The 23,366-nt window shown below is 52.6% G+C and overlaps 2 protein-coding genes and 1 long non-coding RNA gene across 5 annotated transcripts in view; 1 reads left to right on the forward strand and 2 right to left on the reverse strand.

Moving 5' to 3' along the window:
* PHYKPL (5-phosphohydroxy-L-lysine phospho-lyase) overlaps nt 1–8,379 on the forward strand; it is a 34,020-nt gene extending 25,641 nt beyond the window's left edge. The window contains exons 9-13 of one of the 2 annotated variants that reach the window (XM_072840568.1): nt 1,878–2,032; nt 2,447–2,536; nt 4,067–4,197; nt 4,640–4,709; nt 7,947–8,379. In XM_072840568.1, the coding sequence (XP_072696669.1) occupies nt 1,878–2,032; nt 2,447–2,536; nt 4,067–4,197; nt 4,640–4,689 (426 nt within the window). In that variant the 3' untranslated portion in view covers nt 4,690–4,709; nt 7,947–8,379. Of the gene's footprint in view, nt 1–339; nt 1,130–1,877; nt 2,033–2,446; nt 2,537–4,066; nt 4,198–4,639; nt 4,710–7,946 lie in introns of those variants that run through there. The other variant, XR_012037660.1, reaches the window with a different exon arrangement.
* On the reverse strand, nt 5,455–11,857 carry HNRNPAB (heterogeneous nuclear ribonucleoprotein A/B). Of its 2 annotated transcripts, XM_072840572.1 has the most exons (8): nt 11,700–11,857; nt 11,385–11,616; nt 10,488–10,656; nt 9,661–9,819; nt 9,334–9,465; nt 7,154–7,271; nt 6,342–6,482; nt 5,455–6,065 (listed from the first exon to the last, which is right to left on the reverse strand). In XM_072840572.1, the coding sequence occupies exons 2-8, from the start codon at nt 11,591–11,593 to the stop codon at nt 5,995–5,997; spliced, it is 999 nt and encodes a 332-aa protein (XP_072696673.1). In that variant the 5' UTR covers nt 11,594–11,616; nt 11,700–11,857; the 3' UTR covers nt 5,455–5,994. The 2 variants fall into 2 exon arrangements, with proteins under 2 accessions (XP_072696673.1, XP_072696675.1); XM_072840574.1 differs by lacking the exons at nt 6,342–6,482; nt 11,700–11,857.
* A 5,756-nt stretch (nt 11,858–17,613) lies between these two features.
* On the reverse strand, nt 17,614–23,363 carry LOC140641150 (uncharacterized). Its single transcript, XR_012037661.1, has 3 exons — nt 23,161–23,363; nt 19,410–19,605; nt 17,614–18,174 (listed from the first exon to the last, which is right to left on the reverse strand). It is a non-coding gene; the product is annotated as an uncharacterized lncRNA (long non-coding RNA).
* Nucleotides 23,364–23,366: the final 3 nt, after the last annotated feature.

Below are 23,366 nucleotides of genomic sequence, written 5' to 3' on the forward strand. Positions count from 1 at the left end.
CAGCCAGTGGCAGGAGCTTAGAGCTTTTCAGGTCTTTCCTGAACACGCACATGGCACAGGACACGAACATAGCCCTATGTGTACACATGACCTTCTAGATTCCCAGAACTGTGTCAAACCTTGTTCATTTTCTTCCTGTTGCTCCTCTGGGGTGATCTTGGGGCAACGATCTACCTATTGTGCTAGTTCAGCATCTTGGCCAGGTCATGATTCTAAACAAAAGATATTACTAATATATATATACTCTACCTCTTTAAGTTCACAGTTAATACTATATAGTAAGTAGCATCGACCCATCCCCTTGTCCGTCTCACGCGTAATTTGTTTTGGGCATATCAGAAATCTGCCTCCTGGCAGAATCACCTGGGAAGCCTGTGATGACCTCAAGTACGGGGCTCTGCACACCAGCTCTGAAGCCCATCTACAGGACACCATGACACCCCCAACTGAATGGCTACAGTTCAAAAGACTGAAATTTCCAATCATTCCATGAGAGCTCCTGGAATCTTGTATGCTAATGATGGGAATGTGATAAGACACAACTACTTTGGGAAAGCTTCACCATTTTTTTTATAAAACTAAATACACATTTATGATTACAACCCAGCAACTGCACTCCTAGGTATTTACCCAAGAGAAATGAGAACCTCTGTTTACACAAAGATTTGTTATAAATGTTCTTACCAGCTTTATTCATAATAGCCCAAACTCAACCCAAGGGACCATTAACAGGAAATTGGATAAACAAACGACTGTACGTCCATACAGTGGAATACTAGGCACCAATGACATGAACACACGCTGTTGATACACAGGACAAGATAGGAAATTGCAAAAACGTGTTGAGCGGAAGTGGCCAGGCACAAAAAAGCATGTACTCTGTTATTTTGTTTGTAGGATATTCCAGAAACAGCAAAACAATAGTGATAGAGAGCAGGTCAGTGGTTGGATAAGCCTGTAGTGGAGGGGCACAAAGAACTTTGGAAAGTGATAGAAATGTTCTGTATCTTCATTGTGGTGGAGGTCCCCTAGGTACATGTACTTGTCCAGTTGCAATGAACTATATATGCTGGAAACATTTGGAGCTTCTTGTATGTAAACTCTGCCTCAATAAAGTTTTCTTTTTCAATATAGTTTAAAAAAATACTCTGCAAGAGACACCCTTGCTCCTGACTCTCTGTAACACAGGTCCCCACTCGGACACCTGCAGGACCAGGTGGAGGAAGTGAATCAGAGCAAGCCAGGGCAGCCCCTGCCAGTGTAGCCAGATAGGCCAGGTTTATTCTCAGTCAGGACTACATATTTAACATTAGCACCTAATTCAAAGCTTTCGATGTCACACAAGCCAAACAAAATGAATATTCAGGCCACATGTGGCTTACAGGCAACCAGCTTATCATGTTCTGTGCCCTAAAATATGCCCTGAGCTAAAACTATAAAGCCTTGAGTCAAATTATACAGAGTGGCTTTTCCTGGGTGCGGCTCTGGCATGTTGCTCTTGACCCCCTTTTTAAGGTGATGGAGGCTAGTCTGATGCTTTGGGTCTAGGCCCAACCTGTGAGATGGGGCTTCCTAAAGCCTCTCAACAAAAATGCACAGCACACCTCTTCTGATTTGGTCTCTTGGGGCTCCTCTTGTACCCCTGGGGGTACCTTACCTGAGTTACAGTCACATTAGCACCGGAAAAAAAATAAGAGGACAGCCCACAGGGGCTTCAGGAGAACCCTGTCTACCCCCAAATTACTGAGTTCTGAGGGGTGCAGGCCTGTGCTTGTCGCTGCCCTCAGAATGCGTGTGGCAGTTCTGCTGCCTTTATGCTCCCTGGAGCGTGGCCTGCTTTTCCAGGCATCTGACATGCGCTTTGTCCCCTGGCTCAGTTTGGGGGCAGCCCTGTATCCTGTGCTGTAGGCCTGGCCGTCCTAGATGTTCTGGAGAAGGAGCAGCTGCAGGCTCATGCCGCCTCTGTGGGCAGCTACTTGATGGAGCTCCTCGAGGAGCAGAAAGCCAAACATCCGATCATCGGGGACGTCAGGTGAGACTGGGGCAGCAGTTATTACCCACTGATTAAGCACCTGCCAGCAGCCAAGTGCGGTTTCTCCTGTGACCTCCTAAGCACCTGGGTTGGTGGGGACTTGCATCTTCAGAGGAGGAACTAAAGCACTGAGGTGCGCTCTGGCCCAAGATGACACTTCTAGGGAAGGGAAAACCAGGGTCAGACTTGGCTCTGACCCCCAACCTTTCCTCGGTCACACCTGGGGCCCTTCCCCTTGCAGTTACTCCCTGGGACTAGGTCACCACCATCTGAGGGTTCTATGGCTCTCAGCCTGCCCAGGAAGCAGAGAACAAGCCCTGGTGCTTCCCACAGGCCCAGGCAGAGGAGGAGAGCAAGGACCAGGGTCCACCCCCACCAGGCCTGGTCTTCTAAGATGTCACCTTTCTGCTCTAGGGGCACTGGGCTCTTTATTGGTGTGGATCTGATCAAAGACGAGGCAACCAGGACGCCAGCAACTGAAGAGGCAAACTATGTGGTGTCCAGGTATTCTTGGTGACCTTCACAGCATCTAGGACCCTGACTGGGAAAGAACCTCCTTCCTGCTTCTGCTCTTGTCACCGTGTTCTTGGGCACTCAGGGCTCACAGAGGGCTTGCCTGAAGGAGCTGACATCGGCCTGAGCAGGAAGGGGGCACCCATCTGTGCATCACTCAACTCCAGACAGGAAGAGCAGCCCGGTCAGCTCCGTGGCCTGTGCCCTGCGCCAAAGGCTTCTGATGGGTGCAGGCTATTCTCGGCCAAGGATGCCAAAGCCACAGGGGCTCTCAGACCCAAAAGCCATATTTCACGTTCCCCAGGTGCCCAAGGGGAAGCAGCTTTTCCAGTCACACCAGGGGCTGTGGCAGAGCCAGACTGGGGGGTCCCCGATCCCAGAGCAGCGGGTTTTTGGGATGGACAGGCCTCCTGCTCATCTAGGTGGAAGGCTTCTAGATGACTGGGACCTCCAGACTCCAAAATCCCCAGCCCCAGCCTGCGTGTTCCCTGGATCCAAGGCAGGAGCTGAACCTGGGGAAACCCTCCTCCTGGTGTCTGATTGTGTCCTTATTCCAATTGCAAAACACATCATTCTGTTTTGAGATCATGTGAACAGAAACAATGTAAAAATGTTCTTGGGATTTTTGACACAAGACCCCTCCTGTATTCGGCCGAGCCCTGCCTCTGCGGGCAGGTACACCTACTGCCTCCCCCCAGGGAGCCTCAGGACTGGAATCAATGGGATCAGAGGGAAGGAGGGAGCCAGCCATGAGGCCCAGCCTGACTCCCACCTCATACCCACCCTGAGTTTAGTGCCATCAGTGAGACTAGACCAGGGGCAGGTGTGGCACCTGCGGCTGCCCTGCTTGCTGGTGGCAGGGCTGGATTAAGGTCCAGATATTGTTCTTTCTAGGACCACAGTCCATGCCAGGAAGAATGGTATGGGAGAAAGGAGCCAGCCTGACAAGCTTAAACAAAAAAAGGAATAAGAGATTGGAAGTGGTGTCAGAATGTAAATAGAATCACGTCAGACCTCTTTTCTCTGGCCCAATAACCTCCCTAGGTTAAAGCATCAATGTGGAATGTTAACATTTTCAGGTACCAGTTATGTTGAGGGTTAAGTCCTCGTTCCTAAAAAGAACCGGAAATTAAAACTGGAGAGTCCTTTGGGATTTCAAAGATTACTTCTGGACAAGAAGCAGAAACAGGGTTGGCCAAGGAAGTTAACTGAAGCTAGTGAGGGGGACGTGGGGTTCAGCATACCAGCTTAGAAGTGCTGCTGATGTGCAGGAATGCTTACTGTCCACGCTGTAGGCTAGGGCTGGTCCTGGCTCAGGCTGGGGCTCCAGGGATGGAGCAGCATGCTGAGGGCCAGGTACAGGGCACCCCAAAGGACCAGCAGGTGGGAATGGGGGTGAGCCAGTGGTGGAGGGTAGTACCTGGTCTGCCATGGGGCCCCCAGGCCAGAGTAGCTAGAGCTGGGGCCTGGAAAGGCTCCCTGGCTGGTGGGCAGCAGGGCCTCACCACTTCCTTTCCTCAGACTGAAAGACTACTACATTTTGCTGAGCACTGATGGTCCTGGGAGGAACGTCCTCAAGTTTAAACCTCCAATGTGCTTCAGTGTGGACAACGCACAGCACGTGGTGGCAAAAATGGATGCCATCCTGACAGGTGAGGGGGTGGGGAGCAAGGAGCAGCTGACTATGTCCGTAGAGCCTGCCTGCAGCCAGGATATAGGACGTTCCAGGGTGCTAGCCAGGAGTCTTCCAGGCGGTGCAGGAACAGGGAGCTGGGGGGGGGGGGGGCGGCCCTGGGGCCCAGGCCTGCACTCACCTCACAGACTTCCTGAGCACCGAGCAGGCAGGCATGCAGGAAGGCACTAGCCGTCCTGAGTGGTACTGTGGATGCAGGGCAAGGGAACCAGAGCTCGGGTGAAAGACCCCACTGTCATGAGTGAAGCCATGTAGACAGAGATGGCAGGACCTTTGTGCCTCACTTGAAGGCTGGGGTCTCCCTCAGGCACTGAGCTGCTGGGATGAGAGTTGCACCCAGCTGATGAAAGGACACTGGAGAATTGCTAACCCTTTTTGGGTGACTTTATGCTGTTTTTCAGACATGGAAGAAAAGATGAGAAGTTGTGAGACGCTGAGGCTCCGGCCCTGAGGCATCCTGTCCTCCCCTGGGTGAGTGGATCTTATTCCTCATAACCCACACAACTGGGGACCGCACCATTAACAGCAGGGGCTCCTTCCCTCAAGCAAGCCAAACCTTGCTCTTAACCAGGTTATCTCCAGCCACCCCCCAGAAAAATCTCCATGATGCATTTTATAGTGGACAGCAGAGGGCAGGAATAGCACCTGCCTTGAGCCAGTTCTTTCCTCTGAGGTGATGGGAAACATTCTCTGCCAGGCTTCATCCACTGCTGCCTCTTGCCACCAGGTCTCCTGAGGCCTCAACCACCAGCCCCATGGGTGCTCCCATCCAGTCAGCAGCTAGGCCCTGCCAAAGGGGGCTAGGCTGTGCTCCAGGAAAGGACGCTGTCCAAATGCAGCTGGCTCCTAGGACATGGCCTCCATCTATAGGTTCAGTCCTTGCTGGGAGACCAAATACCCATTTCTACCAACAAGTACAGACAGAACTTTGCAGGTGTCCCAGAATGTTCCCCACTGCCCTGGGGGGGAACACCCTCCTTCATTGGCCCCAACCACACTACTCTTGAAGAGGCCTGTGGTCCTGGAGTTTAACTTTCTCTAAAAGGGTGAGTCCTGAGTAGGACCAAATCCTCAAAAGAAGCTAACCAGCAGTTCTGAGAGTGCAGCTCTGCCTGACAGGACTGCTGTCTGGTCATGGAGGGTACTAAAGCTTTGAAGGCTCGGGAGCACCTAGCCCTTCCCCGCTCTTCACAGGATACCCCACACTCACCCAGGCTTTGGGGGTTTTTAAATTTTTATTTCAAAAGCTTGGATAGCTTCAATATCCAGGTCGTGGCAAAATCAGGACACGTGTAAAATACCTTACAATACATTAGATTCCCAAAAGGTACCAAAAAGTACAGTAAAATTAACACTTCCATTAACAGGAAATGTATGACACAAATAATATAAAATTAAAAGGTGAAAAAAAGGTGACACTGGTTTTCTAGGATACAGTTTACTCTTTACAACCAGGGTCCACAGGTCCAGGCTGCAGCGGGGCAGCAGGAAGCAGACCCTCCAATCTGGCTCTGGGAACCCGAGAATAAAATCAGCCCATAATGCCGCTCTGGCCTCAGAGACCCCACACGCTGCCTACAAACTAGAGCTCTGGAAATAGTCAACAGGAGATTGATTTCCAGGGGGGAGATTTAAATAAGATGCACATGGGACAGGCCATAGAAAGTATGCCAAGTTAAATTTGGTACATAATTGTGTTCACTCGATATCCAAACAAAGCGTGTGCGATCAGTCGGGCATCCTGCTGAATGAAGCCTCAGTATGGCTTGTAGTTATTCTGGTGGCCGCCGCGTCGCTGGCTCTTCCCGTAATTTGTACTACCCTGACCTAGGGAGGAGAACAACAACGAGCCTTTACCCCTGTGCCAGGCGCTTGACATGCATCCTCACCAGAGCCTGCACCCTGTCCAGTAGGGGTGATTGCGCCCCACCTTCCTGAGGCCCAGAAGCTCAAGAGCTTCATCAGGCGGCGCGCCAGTGGCCGAGCCAGGCCGCAAAGCCCAGCCTGTCCGACTCCAAAGCCCCTGCTGCCAGCGGCCCCTGCACTGTCTGTCCTGCCTCCCAGGGTGGGTGAGTGGATGGGGCCTCCCTCTCTCCTACTTACTGTAGTCGTAGCCGGGGCCGTAGCCGTAATAGCCATAGGGCGAGTAGTCGTAGCCGCCATAGCCGGGCCCGTAGCCCTGCTGGTAGCCGTAGCCCTGGTTCCAGTAGTTGCCGTAGCCCTGATTCCAACTCTGACTCTGACCTGTGGGGGGAGCAGGGCACAGGGGCCCGTGGACCATTTAGCACACGCAGGAGCTAGGATGGAGGAAATCCTGCCCTTTGGGTGGCGGGGTTACTATGGCAACTCAAGAGCTAGAAATCAAGGGACTGCTGTCCTGATGTAGAGGGCCCTGGGCCCGACCCTGCATTGAGACCCAAGCCTGGGATCTGAAGGCCAGGAAAGGCCTGAATGCTTAACTTCACTAGGGGCAAATGAGGCAGGAGCTCACTCTCTATCTCCCTCTCCTCACCCCTGCCCTCCCTGGCAGCTGGGCCACAAAAAGGATGAAGTTCAGGCTTTGGAGTCAGAGGGGCCTGGACAGAAGGAGGTAAAGCGCCTGGCACAGCCCTGCACTACCTTCTGCCCACCCACCCACGGGTGTACCAAGACTCAGGACAGCCACAGAGCCGAGCGCACCCCCTCGTGCCCACCCACACCACCCTCCCTGGACCAAAGTGCCGAATGTCCCTCCGCCCCAGGGCCCCAGGCCACGAAGAGAGCCAGGCTCTTTCATGCCAAGCAGCAGCAGCAGCAGCACAGCCGATGGGACTCGTCCAGCCTGGCACACCACACACCAGAGGCCAGAGAGCCCCCCAGACAGGCACGGAAGCTCCATGCAGGCAGGGACCCATCTTCATCCAGGCTGCACTCACCTCCACTTCCGCCACCACCGCCGCTGCCCCGGTTCCCTCGGTTGCGGTTCCCACGGCCCCCAGAGCCATACTGCTGCTGCTGATAGACCTCTTTGGGTTGGGCCACCTTGATTTCACACTGAAAGCAGAGAAGACGAGGTGGATCAGACCACCGGGACAAGATCTGAGTAGACAAAGACCTTTGTGGACAGATACTCAGATGGCCATTCGGGACCATCTGCTCAAAAATAAAATACACCCAGGACTGGGCACCCAGATGGCTCTGTCCAGTAAGCAGCCAACTCAGTTTTTTGCTCAGGGTTATGGGATTGGGCCCCATGTGGGGGTCCATGCTGAGCACAAACTCTGCTAAAGTTTCTCTCCCTCTCCCCCATGCACGTACACTCATTTTCTAAAGTAAATCTTTAAAAGACAAAAACAAGAAAGACACACTGATATAAAATGTGAGAAACCACATTTGGGCTAGAAGCTTTCAGGACTACAACCAAAATCTCAATGGACCTAGACTCACTAGGGCCTTTTTGGCCAAACCTTTCCCCAGACAACTTACTGGGGGGGGGGCGGTAACAGCTATCACCCCAGATATACTGATGGCCACGCAGAGGCAGCTCCGCATCTAATGACTGGGAAGGAAGGACAGTGAGGCCAATGCCAACCATTGTAGCAAGATCCCACAGCAGGGAGCAGGTGTGATGCCAGCGTGGTCCTACTAAGCAAGAGAGATCAAGAGCTGGCTTCTCAGATCAAGGGCCTTAGGGGGAAAAAACCTCTCATTTTTTTCTTCTCTTTACAGAAATGAAGCATCCCCTTCAAATACACTAAGATGGCAACCCTGACCTGACCTCCAGCTGAGGAAGAAAGCCATTGAGGCTCAGGAGGCTCAGGGCAGGGCTTCCCTGGGGCCATACTGCTCCTCCCTCTTCCCCCAACCACTGGCCTATTGTGGGGAAGGGCCAGATGTGTCCCCTGAGGATCCAGACTCAATTTCTTTTGCTCAAAAATCTCTTCAGTGTGGGTGGGGTTATGGTCAGGGACCTCCCAGGGCTCCTGCCTAAAACAGTTTAAGATACTCCCCTAATTAGGACCAGTCAAAAATTTTTATGTCACCATTCAAGCATTACTCCTTCAAAAAACTGGCAAACCACCCCTTCCCAAGTGATACCATCTGCTATCTTCTACCCTGTCGAATGAATTAAAAATGCTGAATACATTTATTTCAAAACCCACCACCAGTAGCAGTTAACTTTATAGGTACTTCTTGTCCCTTTCACATCGAGACACAGAAAGAAACCACCTCTGCGTCATTAACTGTGCAGTGAGGCAACAGTGAACGAGCTCTTCTTACCCAACTGTTCCTAAAAATCGAAACTTCATGTACTTTAAAGGCCCAAAAATCCAGAATTTAGTTTAAATTCCCAGCCAGGATTAAAACTTCTAGGAGCTCCACCCTACCTGTCCTACCTTATCTGGCTGCCACTCCTGCTCAGACCTGCCACACCCTGCCGGTGAGCCACACCCTCAACTGCCTCCTTAGCCACCTGGAGAATACCTGAAACTGCCATGCTCCAGCCTGACCAGAGTTCAGAGGGAAGGGCTGCACTTCTCTCTGCACAGCACTGTACTCATTTTTAAGGCAAAACCGGCCATGGGTAAGCTAAAACTAAAACCCTAGAAGCTTTGGGAAGAATCTTCACCTGAGGTGGGAGTTAACTAATCAGAGTCCAAAGTGGATAGAAGTAAACAAAGATTTGGCTCTGACAGAAGGGGAAAAGCTCCACAGCAGGAAAGACTTCAACCCAGAGGAAACCAACCCATAAATAACAAATTCTAGAATCTTCTGAGACCTTAACTGCAGGCCATATTCACCTTGGATTCTAGACTCAGAACAGCATGATCTCTAGCTTTCAGTCAGGAATCAAAGGGGCTACTCAACATGCTCCATCCCATACAAACCACCCTTTCTCCTGCCTCCCACACATCCTGGGTTTCTGCCAATGCCACCAGCCTAGGGACTCCCTGAAGGACAGGACCATCTGCCCCAATCAGGACAGCAGACACTGCAAAAAAAAAATAACAGTAGGGTCAAACTGCCCTGGAGAGGGAGCCCAACTCCTAACCCACACCTGTGAGAGCCAGCTCTCCAGCAGCAGGAGGCCAAAATACAGAGTTGGATACCTCACCTTACTTCCACTGATGGTATGGAACTTTTTCTCCAGAACCTTCTTCACAGGTTCTTCTTCTTTAAAGGTGATGAAGACAAAACCTCGTCTTTTGTTCGACTTTGGATCCATTGGAAGCTCAATGGCCTCAATCTGTAAATATATGCAAAGCTCAGAACCAATAATGCCTCTTCCTACCTGGCCCCCAGGACCCGTAGGGATCTCCAAGGAGAAAAGACCCTAGGAAGGCCTTGCTGACGAGGGCAATGGCCAGCCAAGGCTGCCAAGGACCAGGGAGAAAGCAAGCTCAAGGCAACTGGCAAGTCACTCCCAAAGTCACACACTCACCTCCCCAAACTCGCCAAAGTATTCTCTGATCTTCTCCTCAGTGGCTTCAGGATTCAGACCCCCTACAAAAATTTTCTTTACCGGATCCTTTTTCATGGCCATGGCCTTTTTGGGGTCAATGACACGGCCATCCAGCCTGTGTTCCTTCTGGTCTAGAACCTGTCCCAACAGAAGAAAACCAAGTTTTAACTCAGCAGCACCACCCTCACCAAGGCCCTTCCTTGAGCCACACAGGCCCCAACACTGGTACACAAACTTGTTCATCCCCTCCAAACTACCCTCAATCTGACTTAGCAACCGAACTTCATCTAACTTCAAGTACAGCTCTTTTATCTGAATACCTACAGCCCACCCCGGCCCCCACCAGCTTTCCCAGGAGCAGCAGTTTAAAGCTGGTCTCTCAAAAGTAAAGAAACAGTGATGAAGAGTCCAGGCTGAGGGTGGGCTGCTCGGTTGGAAACCACCCCTTTCTGGTGTATAAACTCTTCTACTTACACTTCTGAGTATTTTCTGTAAAATGAGACTAAAATAATGCCTACTCCACAGCAACTCTAGACTCCTTATTCTAGTGCTCATAAAACAATGGCTTTATCAGTGCCAGTGTAGGCATCAAACACCACTTAAACTCTTCCTGCACGACCTGAGTCCATACCTACTACCCACCCCTTAATCTGTATTTTTAATCCCTTCAAAAACAGTTAAGTTCCTCACCTGTTTTTCCCCAAAGCTCAACCACCTACAGAACACACCAACTAATCATGCTCAGAATGGTATCAGTATTCTCTTAGAATGAACTTAAGACCACTGACATCAAATATCCTGCTTACCTTCTCCACACTGGCTGCATCTTTGAAGAGGATAAACCCAAACCCTCTTGACCGGCCAGTGTTTGGATCCATTTTTATGGTACAGTCAACGACCTCTCCAAATTTGGTAAAATAATCCTTTAGGTCCTTTTTGCTGGTATCCCAGCTCAGGCCTCCAACGAACATTTTTCTGAAATGGTAAAGACACGTGCCAGCCCTTCCTGGGTACAGGTTCTAAGCAAAGTCGCCATCTAGCACACAGATCTACCCTGAGTCCCCCAGGGTCCTACATTTGGAAGGCGTCAACAAATCCCACCCTCCCAAACAACCTTGACCCTAGGGCAGCTTCAGACTCGGTGGCCCCCGACGGGGCAAGGGGACCAAGGGCACTCTGGCCCGGGCACCTATCGGCCCTTAACGCACGGAGGGAGCCATGTGCCGAACAAGCACGTCTCTCCAGCGGCCGTCGTCCCTGCCCCTCCAGGCCACCCCCGAGAACTCGCTCTTAAGGAACTCGAGGCTTCCGGGGGCCGGAGACCGCGTTCAGACCGTGACTCCGCCCCCGGGGAGGGGGGGAACGGGGAGGCCGCGAGGCCGCGGCCGGGGCGCGCGCCAACTCCGCCCACGCAGCCCCGCCGAACCCCAGGCCGGCCCGGCCCCGGGTCCGAGCGCACTGCCCTTTCCGGGCCGCCCGCCCGCCCCCGGCCCAGCGCGAGCGGCCCCGGGGCGGCGCCAAAGCCGACCCAACAAACTCCTGCAAACTCCGGCGCGAACGGCGAGCCCGCGAGCGGAGGGGCCGGGCGGCGGGCAGCCAGCAGGCCCCGGCCGCCCGCCCGCCCCTCCCCCCGCCGCGTGGCGCCAACAAAAGGCGGCCCCGGAACAAAGGCGGCGCCCCGGTCGGCCCGCGGCCGCACCTACCCCGCGTCCTCCTCGTTCTTGCTGGCATTGATCTGGTCGCCCTCGGCGCCGTTCTGGTTGCCGGCCGGGGGCGCCGCGCTCCCGCCTCCGGCGCCCGTCGCGGCCCCGGTGCCGGACCCCGCCGGCGACTCGCCTTCGGGGGCGGCCTCGTGTCCGTTCTCGGTGGCGCCCGTCGTCTCCATGGGCTGCTCCTCACCCGCTTCCGACATGCTAGGCCGAGGCGCGGCAGCTCCTGCAACGAGCGGCCCCGGCGCGTCAGGCCCGCGCGGCTCCCGCCCCGGCTCCCGCCCGCCGCCCGCGGGCCCGGCCGCTCACCTCGCCGCCGATGACGCCGCGGGGCCCGCTCGTCCCCACCCGCCGGGAAGGCGCCGCGGGCTCGGCCGCGCTCACGCCTGCGCTGCCGGGCCTAGCCTCCGCCGCCAACGGAGCCGCCGCGACCTCGCGCCCTCCGCCGCCGCCGCCGCCGCGCCGCACAGACGCACCGACCGACAAGCTCACTCGGGCCCGCGCGGTGCCGCCGCCTGACAATGCCGACTCGTGGCGCTCTTTATAATGCCGGGGCCGGGCCCACCTCGCAACAAGGCGCGTGCTCATTGGTTTCGCTCGCCCGTCACTCAAACGCGCGCTAGCGCCCCATTGGCCGCAGCGGCGCGCGTACGCGAAATCCGGGCGGGCTTTGTCCTCACTTTAGAACCCGCGCGAGCGGCGCCCGCGGAGGTCGGCCGGGCCGGGCGCGACCCCAGCCCTGCCGCGAGCCGCCGGGCCCGGGACCCCCGCGGCCGAGGGCGCCGGCGGCCGACCCCTCCGCGGCCTGAGGCCGCAGGCTCTCGTCGCGGGGCGCCCCAGCCCGGCACCGCTAGCTTCGCCCACCGCTTTCCCAAAAGAGGAAGCGGGGCTCTAAGAAGTCTGGCAAGCCCCGATCGTCCGGCTGCAAGCGGAGGAACGCGGGCGGCCGAGACGGGGCGCGCGGCGCCCCCCAAGGCCAGCGGCAGGGCTCCCCCTCGACCTTGGTGCCCTCGCGGCCCAGCGCTCCCGCTCTTTCTGCCGCCGCCCTCGGGCCAGAAGCGGAGAGGGGGTGGAGCCCGCTGGCGTCGGGGCCGCTGGGGCCGCTGGGGCCGCTGGTTCTCGGCGGATGTGGCGGGAGACGCTGTGGGGCCGGGGTGTTCCCCGATCCTGGGGCGTCCGGCATCACCTAGGCGATTAGCGTCGTTTTCACGCTGGAGGTTCACATTTCCCATTCGACTTCATTCACTTATTTCTGCTGAAATTTCTCTTTAAAAAGAAAAACCATTTCCCTGAAATCATGAAGATGGTAGGTGGGGAGGAGTGGTTCTTTTTTCCTAATACACCAAACCCCTTAATCTGAGCTGCTTGACCACCACGCTTGAAAGGCCTGCGTTAATCCCTTGATTCCTTATAATCATATGGGTGCCGAGGCCCCAAATGCACCAGGATTACCACCTCTGAAGCCTGGGGATTACCAGAGAGCAACAGAACCTAAGTAGCTGGCATTTCCCGCTGAGTTCCTGCAGCCAGGCCTAGTGTGGGGGTCTGGGGGTTCTGTTTCTCACCTGGTCTTCTTTTTTTTTTTTTTTTTTAAGATTTTATTTATTTATTCATGATAGTCACAGAGAGAGAGAGAGAGGCAGAGACACAGGCAGAGGGAGAAGCAGGCTCCATGCAGGGAGCCCGACGTGGGATTCGATCCCGAGTCTCCAGGATCAGGCCCTGGGCCAAAGGCAGGCGCCAAACCACTGCGCCACCCATCTCACCTGGTCTTCTAACAACCCAATGGAAGGTGATACCATCACAAATTTATCAGTGAGAAAACTGAAGCCCGGAGTGTGGACCCAAGGCTCGCTCCCTAATAATCCAGCTAGCCAGTAGTTGCCAGGGAGAATGAAAAATGTAACAGTTCCACATTCAGAAAAAATAATCAACTCCAGAAAATCTGAAGATTTGGTCACAGAGTGCTACCTTCCTCCAGGGTATCCATCAACTAAACCAGGGGCACCGACCCACAGGTGAGTAAAGACCCTCCAGTTCACCACAAGGCCCTCCTGACAGTCACTCTCAGACCAGATTCCACAACTGGAACTGAGAGCTCCAAAAAACTGTGGTTGTCTCACTGAAATCTGATAGAAAGGCTTGCAGAATTTAACAGACTCCCCACCCCATCTCCACCCTAGCCCATGCCCACCCACAGAAATAAGGTCCAGGGAGGACTGGGTGCAACAGGGGATGATGGACACAGATGCCGAAGCGATGAAGATAATACAGGTAATTAAGTTCAAAGTCAAATAGTCTAAATGCAGCCACAGAACATAACTACTGATGAGGGCATACATTCACTTAAGCTCCTGCTCTTGACCTCACGGATTCCTTTCGCACAACTAGGGAAACACTTTCCATGACCTGAGGATAACATTTGGACAGTCCATCACAGTTTGCAAAATGCTTTCCTCAAAATTGCTTCATTTGGAGCCTCAAAATAATTTTTGTATGACGGTATCCATAATTGATGCACAAAAACACTGAAATCATACCTAAAATTGTGGGGGGATCCCTGGGTGGCTCAGCAGTTTAGCACCTGCCTTCGGCCCAGGGCAAGATCCTGGAGACCTGGGATTGGGTCCCAGGTCAGGCTCCCTGCATGAAGCCTACTTCTCTCCCTCTGCCTGTGTCTCTGCCTCTCTCTCTCTCTGTCTCTCATGAATAAATAAATAAATAAATAAATAATTTTTTTAAAAATGAAAAATAATTTTTAAAAAATGAACTTGTAGCCACAAAGCCAGACCTCCAACTCCACACCAACTCTGCATTGTTTCCATGGCTCCTGGCTATGGTAGTATAAGGGGTCTCTGATCTCCCTAATTCCTTAGTCTAAATTAGATCTATATCAGATTATTCTGAGGCTCAAATGAAGCAATAGTTTAGAAAATAATTTGTGAGGCACCTGGGTGGCTCAGTCAGTTAAGCATCAGACTCGATTTCAGCTCAGGTTGCGATCTCAGGATCGTGAGATCGAGCCCCATGTTGGGCTCCATGCTCAGCAGGAAGTCTGCTTGAGATTCTCTTTCCCTCTCCCTCTGCTCCTCTCAAATAAATCTTTTTTTTTAAAAAAAAGATTGTATTTATTTATTTGAGAGAGAGAGAGCACGAGCAGAGAAGAGAGGCAGAGGGAGAGGGAGAAGCAGGCTCCCCACTGAGCAGGGAGCCAGACAGAGGGCTCCAACCCAGGACCCTGAGATCCTGGCCTGAGCCAAAGGCAGACACTTAACCTACTGAGCCACCCAGGTGCGCCAATAAATAAATATTAAAAAAAAAAAAAGCATTTATAAATTCTAAAGAACTGCAGACAAGAGGGAGTCAGTCTCAGCTCAGAATGCTTTTATATTGCCTCCAATGGGGTTTTTGACACGGGCAGGACACCAGGCTCTTCGGAAACAGCAGGAAGTACCTTTGATGCAAGGATCCCACTCCAGTTATTGGGTCCCAGATACAGACACTGAACAGAGGACATCTTTTATGACAATGAGGTTCTCAAATCAGGAAGGAGCCCAGTTACCTCCTGAAACCCCCTTAAGAGGCCCATATAGTACAGTCTCCTGGTTTCAGGGATTCAGGCTGTCAATAAGAATACATAGAATAACCAACCTAGAAGAAAAAGAACAGATACAAAATGCATTTTGGAAGTTTTTAAAATTTCAGTTGACCCTTGAACAATGCAGGGATTAAGGGTACCAACCTTTTGCATGGCCAAAAATCTGCTTATAACTTTTTTTTTTTTTTTTTTTTTATGATAGTCACACACACAGAGAGAGAGAGAGAGAGAGAGAGGCAGAGACACAAGCAGAGGGAGAAGCAGGCTCCATGCACTGGGAGCCCAACGTGGGATTCGATACCGGGTCTCCAGGATCACGCCCTGGGCCAAAGGCAGGCTCCAAACTGCTGTGCCACCCAGGGATCCCTGCTTATAACTTTTGACTCCCCCAGAACTGAACTACTAATAGCCTACTGTAGACCAGAAGCCTTACCAATAATATAGTCATAACACGTATTTTGTAGGTTGTATGTAGTGTATACTACATTCTTACAATAAAGTGAGCCACTGGGATCCCTGGGTGGCGCAGCGGTTTGGCGCCTGCCTTTGGCCCAGGGCGCGATCCTGGAGACCCGGTATCGAATCCCACGTCGGGCTCCTGGTGCATGGAGCCTGCTTCTCCCTCTGCCTACGTCTCTGCCTCTCTCTCTCTCTCTCTCTCTGTGTGTGTGTGTGTGACTATCATAAATAAATAAAAATTAAAAAAAAAATAAAAATAAAGTGAGCCACTAAAAAGACAAACCTTATTAGGAAAGTCATGAGGAAGAGAATATATTCACAGTACTACACTGTGTTTATCGAAAAAAAAAGAATCTAGGGCAGCCCCGGTGGCGCAGCGGTTTAGCGCCGCCTGCAGCCCAGAGCGTGATCCTGGAGACCCTGGATCGAGTCCCACGTCAGGCTCTCTGCATGAAGCCTGCTTCTCCCTCTGCCTGTGTCTCTGCCTCTCTCTCTGTGTCTCTATGAATTTAAAAAAAAAAAAAAAAAAGTCTAAAAAAGGGGCACCCCAGGAGCTCAGTCCGTTGAGCATGTGACTTCAGCTCAGGTTATGTTCTAGAGGTGGGGGTTCCTGGGATTGAGCTCCGTGCTCAGCAAGGAGTCTGCTTCTCCTTCTCCCTCTGCTCCTCCCCTGGCTTGTGCTCTCTCTCTAATAAATAAAACCTTTTTAAAAAAAAAAAAAACAGTGTAAGTGGACATACACAGTTCAAACCCATGTTGTCCAAGGGTCAACTGAATATGAATAATTTCCCTCACATTCTCCTTATTTGTTTGTTTTCCTTGGCTGAGCCTGCGAGATGGAAGTTGCAGGAGTTAGCTCCAAGAGCGTTATGACTACTGTGGCCAGGCCACACTCCACAACTCCATGGGCTCCAGCCCCCCTGCTGCAGGGCTAAGTCTGGCTCCACCAAAAGAAACTAGCTTTCTTTTTTTTTTCTTCCTTTCTTTTTAAAATTTTATTTATTTATTTATTTATTTATTTATTTATTTATTTATTTATTTGAGAGAGCACAAGCACAGGGAACGGGAAAGGGAGAAGCAGATTCTCTGCTGAGCAGGGAGCCCAACAGCACAGGGCTCTGTCCCAGGACAGACCCTGGGATCATGACCTGAGCCGAAGGCAGACACTTAACCAACGGAGCCACCATGGCAGCATCTCATGGCCACTCTCCACTCTAGCTGTGCTCAGCTTTTGTCCTGAAACCCACTCACATTCTTTTGCCTCTGGAGGTGACTTGCACCTGCTGTTTCCTCTTCCTGGAATACTCTTCCCCAAATCTCACCTGCCTACTCTACACATCTGTTGCGGATTGAATTGCAGCCCCCCTAAAAGATATGTTCGAGGGTGCATGTGACTTGATCTGGAAACGGAATCTCTGCAGATAAAATCGAGACAAGATGAGGTCATGCTGGAATAGGGTAGGCCCTTGATCCAACGTGACTGGAGGCTTCTGAGAGAGGACACACGGAGTCAGAGAGATATAAAAGGAAAACACCATGTGATGAAGGAGGCTGAGGTGGGAGTCTCCAGGTCAGGTGTGTAAGTCAGCTCCGGCTACTCTAACAAAATGCCACAGGCTGAGTGGCTTAAACAACAAACTGATTTCTCAGTGCTGGAGGCAGGGAGGAGCATGCCCAGGGTGCTGGCGGATCTGGTTCTAGGTGAGGACCCACTTCCTAATTTGCGGATGGCTGTTTTCTCATATCTTCACATGACCGAGAGTGAAGGGAGAAGGAAACCCTCCTGTGTCACCTCTTATGAACACCAAAGAGTGCTGGATCCACCAGGAGCTCGGAGAGAGGCACAGATCCTCTCCCAGGGCCATCAGGTGGAGCATGGGCCTCCCAACACCTTGACTTTTGGACTTCTGGCCTCCAGAACCATGAGACAAAACATTTTTGTTGTATGCTGCACCACTTGTGGTGCTTTGTTACAGCAGTCCTCGCTGACTGATACAGCATCCACGACACTTCCACTTCCTCCAGGAAGTGCTCTGTCCTGCTCCAAGGAAGGGCACCTCTCAGACACGGATGCTGAGCTCAATGATACTCTGCACTAGGTCTGTCTCCTTCACCCCAACACCTCCAGTGAGCACCCTAATATCTGCAAAATGAATAAACAATGTCTTTTTTTTTAAAAAAGGTTTTATTTATTTATCTGAAAGACACAGAGAGAGCTGAGCAGGGAGCCCAATGCAAGCCTCTATTCCAGGACCCCTAGATTATGACCTGAGCCGATGGCAGATTTTTCACCAACTGAGCCTGCTTGATTGCATGTTTTGAACACCTTACACAATTCTTTGCCAACATTTACAAAGCATGATCTTTCTACAAAATGTCACATTTCCGGCTGCTTCTAGAAAATAGATGAAAAAAAAAAAAAGAAAGAAAGAAAACAGATGAAGTTGCACTGGGCCACAGTCCCACAGGTCCACAATCAGCAGGAGCGGAGACTCACTGCCCCCCAGCAGATGCCATCCAGCTGACACCATCCCCCCACCAGTTCCTGATATCTTGCTCCTGGGCCCCTAAAACCATTTTCATCAATTGAAAGCATCCAAGATGTCAATCCCTAACTCGGCTTCCATGAAGCCCAGGCTTCTTCATCTTTAAAACAGGGATGGCAACATGTGCCCAGCAGAGCTCCTGCAGGGATCGGTACATCTGCAGAGGGTTCAGCATAGTGCCCTGCAGGAAGTAGGTGTGAAGGAGAGCAGCTCAGATTACTAACAACCATAGCAACAGATCTAGGAGAAAACTCCTTCCCCTGCTGGGTTCCCCTACTACCATCTACCTCAAGTCAAATCCTCAGAACCAACATGGAAAATCTGGAGAAGCTCTGCCAGCTAGTGGCACCGTGCTCCCCATGGACACATTCTTACAACAGCCACCCCGCACCCAGCTTGAGTCTCAGAGACAGCTTCTGCCCACCAGAGGCCCAGCAGAATTGCCTGGGTCACCCTTCTGGAATCAGGCCTTAATGGAACATGTGGCCCATGTACAGACCTAACCCTTCCCATTGTCATCAGGAGCTTCCCGGACTACTCAGAGGGGCCCAGCCTGGCCTCACAATCCCCGGCAAACCTTGGAAACCAGGTTCCCAGAACCCCCACCCGGGACTGGACTCTCACTTTTAAGGATTTTATTTATTTATTCATGAGAGACACACAGAGACAGAGAGGCAGAGACACAGGCAGAGGGAGAAGCAGGCTCCATGCAGGCTCCATGCAGCCCGATGTGGGACTTGATCCCAAGGTCTCCAGGATCATGCCCTGGGCCGGAAGGCAGATGCTCAACCACTGAGCCCCCCCAGGCGCCCCTATTCACTCATTTATTAACACCTGGGCTTCTGCCACCGCCATCAGCAGGCCTGCGCGACCCTAGGGACAGACCCTCAGGCATAAGTATCCCTGAGCATTGAAGCACCTCAATCTCAGCATGTCCCAAACTGAACGCACCACATTCCCCGGAGCCCTGACCCTCTGCTGTGTCGCTGGCGACAGAGAATGTGTGTAGTCTGCTCCTTAGCTACCCATGCCAGACCAGAACATGGGGCCAGCCTTGGTGGCCCTCTGTCCCTCACCTGCCCCACCCATCCAGGGCCATCCAGGCCCCATCGTGCCTCTCCGTCTCTGTCTCCCACTCCTGGGCTTGCACTTGAGGGGCATCACTCTACACGAACCACACCGGATCTCAAGCCTGGCAGATCGTGTCTTACAGATTAACAGCCCCTGCCAGGCATTCAGGCCAGAGAAGGGGCCCTCTCCTCCATGTGGCATGTAAGGACATGGGCCCCTTCATCCTGCAGCGCCACCATCCCCCAACTCTGGGCCTTATCAGGTGCACACAGCTGGCAGAGGGAGCAAACAGAAAGGACAGCGCCTGGCCGCAAGGGACACTGAGAAATGAGTGTGGATACTTACACAATGAAGGCAAGGCCAGACTGGGTGTCCACTCTTCACGCCAGGCTTGCAGCAACTGCGTGTTAGTGGCGACGAAGGGAGACACAAGAGGAAAGCTTTCCTTTGGTCTGTCTGCTTTTCGGAAACCGTCACCAGACACCTGTCCTGGGTAAACTGCTGGTCTCCACTGTCAAAGGCCACCCCTGCCCTGGCCCTGCTTTGGGAGGGATGAACAGTACATTGGGGAACAGGACACGTGGGAGGGATGCCCCTGAACCCTAACCTTACCCAAGTCGGGGAGGTGGGTAGGAAGCATGAGGCTTCCCAGAGGAGCACATGCCCAGCTGCACCAGGAACACTGAATGGGGTTCTCTGGGCAGAGATGGGGGAGGAGTGGGTCCCGGCAAAGGCACCTGAGAAGGTGCAGGAGGTTCAAAGACTGCAGGTAGCTCCACCTGAGAAAGGGAAGATGAGCCAGTGCCACGACAAAGGGATCCCCTTATCCACGTGAAACAGGAAGTCAGTGATGACGGTGATGGCACCAGTCCATGGAAGGAGGGGCATTGAAGACATCAAGGAGGATGGGGGACCCAGCTGGCTCAGTCAGCAGAATGTGAGACACTTGATCTTCATGAGTTCAAGCCCCATGTTGAGTATAGAAATTACTTAAACAAATCAATTTTTTTTAAAAGGGGGTAGGGCACCTGGGTGGCTTAGTGGTTGAGTGTCTGTCTGCCTTTGGCTCAGGTCATGATGCCAGGGTCCTGGGATCGAGTCTTGCATCAGGCTCCCTACTCAATGAGGAGTCTGCTTCTCCTTCTTCCTCTGCTCCTCCCTTCTGGTTGTGCTCTTTCTCAAATAAATAAATAAAATCTCTAAAAAAAAAAAAGATTTTATTTATTTAAAAAGATTTTATTTATTTATTTGACAGAGCACACAAACGAGGAGCAGCAGGCAGAGAGACAGGGAAAGCAGGCTCCCGGCCTAGCAGGGAGCCCAACTCGGGCTAGATCCCAGGACCCTGGGTTCATAACCTGAGCCGAAGGCAGATGCTCAACTGACTGAGCCACCCAGGGGCCCTAAACCAAATCTTTAAAAAAAAAAAATTTTTATTTTTAATTTTTTTATTATTATTATTTTTTTTTAGTAATCTCTACAAGTAACATGGGGCTTGAATTCAGGACCCAGAGATCAAGAGTTCAGTGCTTCTTTTGCACCTCCACCCTTTTTTTTTTTTAAGATTTTATTTATTTATTCATGAGAGACACAGAGAGAGGCAGAGACACAGGCAGAGGGAGAAGCAGGCTCCATGCAGGGAGCCCAATGGTGGGTCTCCAGGATCACGCCCTGAGTGGAAGGCAGACCTCAACCGCTGATCCACCCAGCCCCCCACCCCCACCCGCCAAAAAATTTTTTTTTTTTATTAAGGAAGGTGAGTGGGCGGAACGTTGTATCTCTAGTAGTCACAACCCTGACTCCAGACAGAGAGGCAGGTGAGCAGTGAAGCTGGAAAATTGGGCCAGAAGCTACCCAGTGGTGGCTTTGAATGGCAGGCCTGGCAGGGAAGGCCTGGGCGATGCTGTCTGCCTCGGCCAAGGAGGAAACCACCCACCACTGCAGGCAGGCCCCTCGCCCCACACCTGCCTCTGACTGCGCTCGCCCATTCCTGGCAACCGCAGGCAAAGGATCAAGAAGTGATCCATTTCAAAGATCAAGTCCAAGCCCCTCATGAACAGAGAAGAAAACTAAAGGGCATGGAAGGAAAGGGCCTCGGCCCGTTCAAGCTGCTACAACAAAAACACGGTAGATGAGGCAGCTTATAACCACAGAAATGTACTTCTCACAGTTCTAGAGGCTGGAAGCCCAAGATCAAGGCGCCTGCCCCCTGCCCCCCCCCCCCCCGCGCTTCCTGGTGGGGGGGGTGCTGGCTGTCTTCTCCCTGCATCCTCACAGGGTGGGAGGCTCCACCCTGATGATCTAACTGCCCCCCTGAAAGGCCCCACTTCCAAATGCCATCACATTGGGGGTAAGGATTTCAACATACGAACAGGGGGAGGACACAAATGTGCAGTCTAGAGGTGGCCTGTGGCACTAGGCCTGGAACCCAGGCCTCTCTTGGGATGGTATCCTCTGGGCACTCCTGGAGCTGCTCTGAGCCCAGGCAGCCAGAGGCAATAAGACACAGGACAGACATGCACCCAGAACCCCCGCCTGTCTCCACCCAGAGACAGGAAGCCACAGCCTGGTACCCTCTTCTTGGCACCTCCCACCTCCCTTCTCTGTCCACAGCCGCAGCCGAGGGCAAGGCAAAGCCAGCTAGCTCCTGGGCGTGGACAGTGGCGCCGGAGGCCACAGCCCTGGCAGCCACATCGGTTCCCTCCTCGAGGCCAGAGCAGGCAGGACCTCAGGGGCCTAAGGAGGCGGGGTGGGGGTACTAGGACTGAGGAGTCTCCAGCACTGGTGCTGGAAACGCTGGTCTTAACTTCTCTTTCCAAGGGCACTGGCGGGGCGGGGACCCTCAGTGGCTGAGTGGCTGCCTTCGGCTTGGGGGTGACCCCGGGGTCCAGGGATCGAGTCCCACATTGGGCTGCCCCCACAGGGAGCCTGCTTCTCCCTCTGCCTGTGTCTCTGCCTCTCTCTCTCTGTCTCTCATGAATAAATAAATAAAATCTTTAAAAAAAAAAAAAAAAACAGGGGCAGCCCGGTGGCTCAGTGGTTTAGCACTGCCTTAGCCCAGGGCCTGATCCTGGAGATCCGGGATCAAGTCCCATGTCGGGCTCCCTGCATGGAGCCTGATTCTCCCACTGCCTGTGTCTCTGCCTCTCTCTCTCTCTCTCTCTCTGTCTCTCATGAATAAATAAAACTTAAAAAAAAAAGATTAAAAAAAACAAAATAGTATTTCATGACATAAATTCTATGAATTTCTTTTTTTTTTAATTCTGTGAATTTCAAAGTCAGTGTCTGTAAATAAAGATTTGTCAATAAGCATTTGGAAAAATGTTTCATCTCTTTTTTTTTAATATTCTTCCACCCCCCCTTTTTAAGTAATCTCTATGCCCAATGTGGGGCTCAAATTCACCATCCTGACATCAGGAGCCATGTGCTCTACAGACTGAGTCAGCCGACACCCCTTTCCATCTTCTTATATTATGAACTTAGCTACATAATGAAATGTCTCTTGGCCCAGGAGACAGAAAATACAGTATTTACCATCTCATCCTGTATGGGTAATATTTGTCAGTTCTGTTCTAGGCCATTTACCCATCCCTTAAACTTTGGATTTGGATTTGGCTTTGGAATCAGGGTGCTCAACTCAAATCCTGCCTCCCACCCAGCATCTCAACTCTGGAATTCAGAACAAGTAATTTCCCCTTGGGGGAATATTCAATATTCTTCATTTGAAAAGCAGGCCGGGGCACTTGGGTGGCTCAGTGGTTGAGGGTCTGCCTTTGGCTCAAGGCGTGATCCTGGGGTCCCGGGAGTCAGTCCTGCATCAAGCTGCCCGCAGGGAGCCTGCTTCTCCCTCGGCCTCTGTCTCTGCCTCTCTGTATCTCTCATGAATGAATAAATAACATCTTAAAAAAAAAGAAAAGAAAGAAAACCGGGCCAGCACTCCAACGACTGTAGCGTGAACATCCAGCGCCTGCCGTAGAGCTGGGGACTTCATCACCAGTCTCCCTAGCTCAAGTTTCCAGTCTTCACACCTCCGCCCGCAACACCTGCCCACCGAGACCCTCGCCGGACTCAGTACTTTGTGCAGGTGACGCCTCACCTGTCGCCTTCTCCTAGTGTCCTCATCGATCCCCAGGATCCTCATCCTCCAGTGGCTGGAGCCCCGCCTTATCTCGATGGCTTCTGGATCACGTTGTAAGTGCAACCCTTCACCTGCTTGGAAGAGCTTCCCACCTTCCTCACCTAAGCCGGGTCCCTCCCGGAGGGCACCCGCCGCGCCCGCCGCGCCGCCCGGCCGCGCCCCGC

This window comes from Canis lupus, chromosome 10 (genome assembly GCF_048164855.1).
Source record: "Canis lupus baileyi chromosome 10, mCanLup2.hap1, whole genome shotgun sequence".
Taxonomy (NCBI): domain Eukaryota; kingdom Metazoa; phylum Chordata; class Mammalia; order Carnivora; family Canidae; genus Canis; species Canis lupus.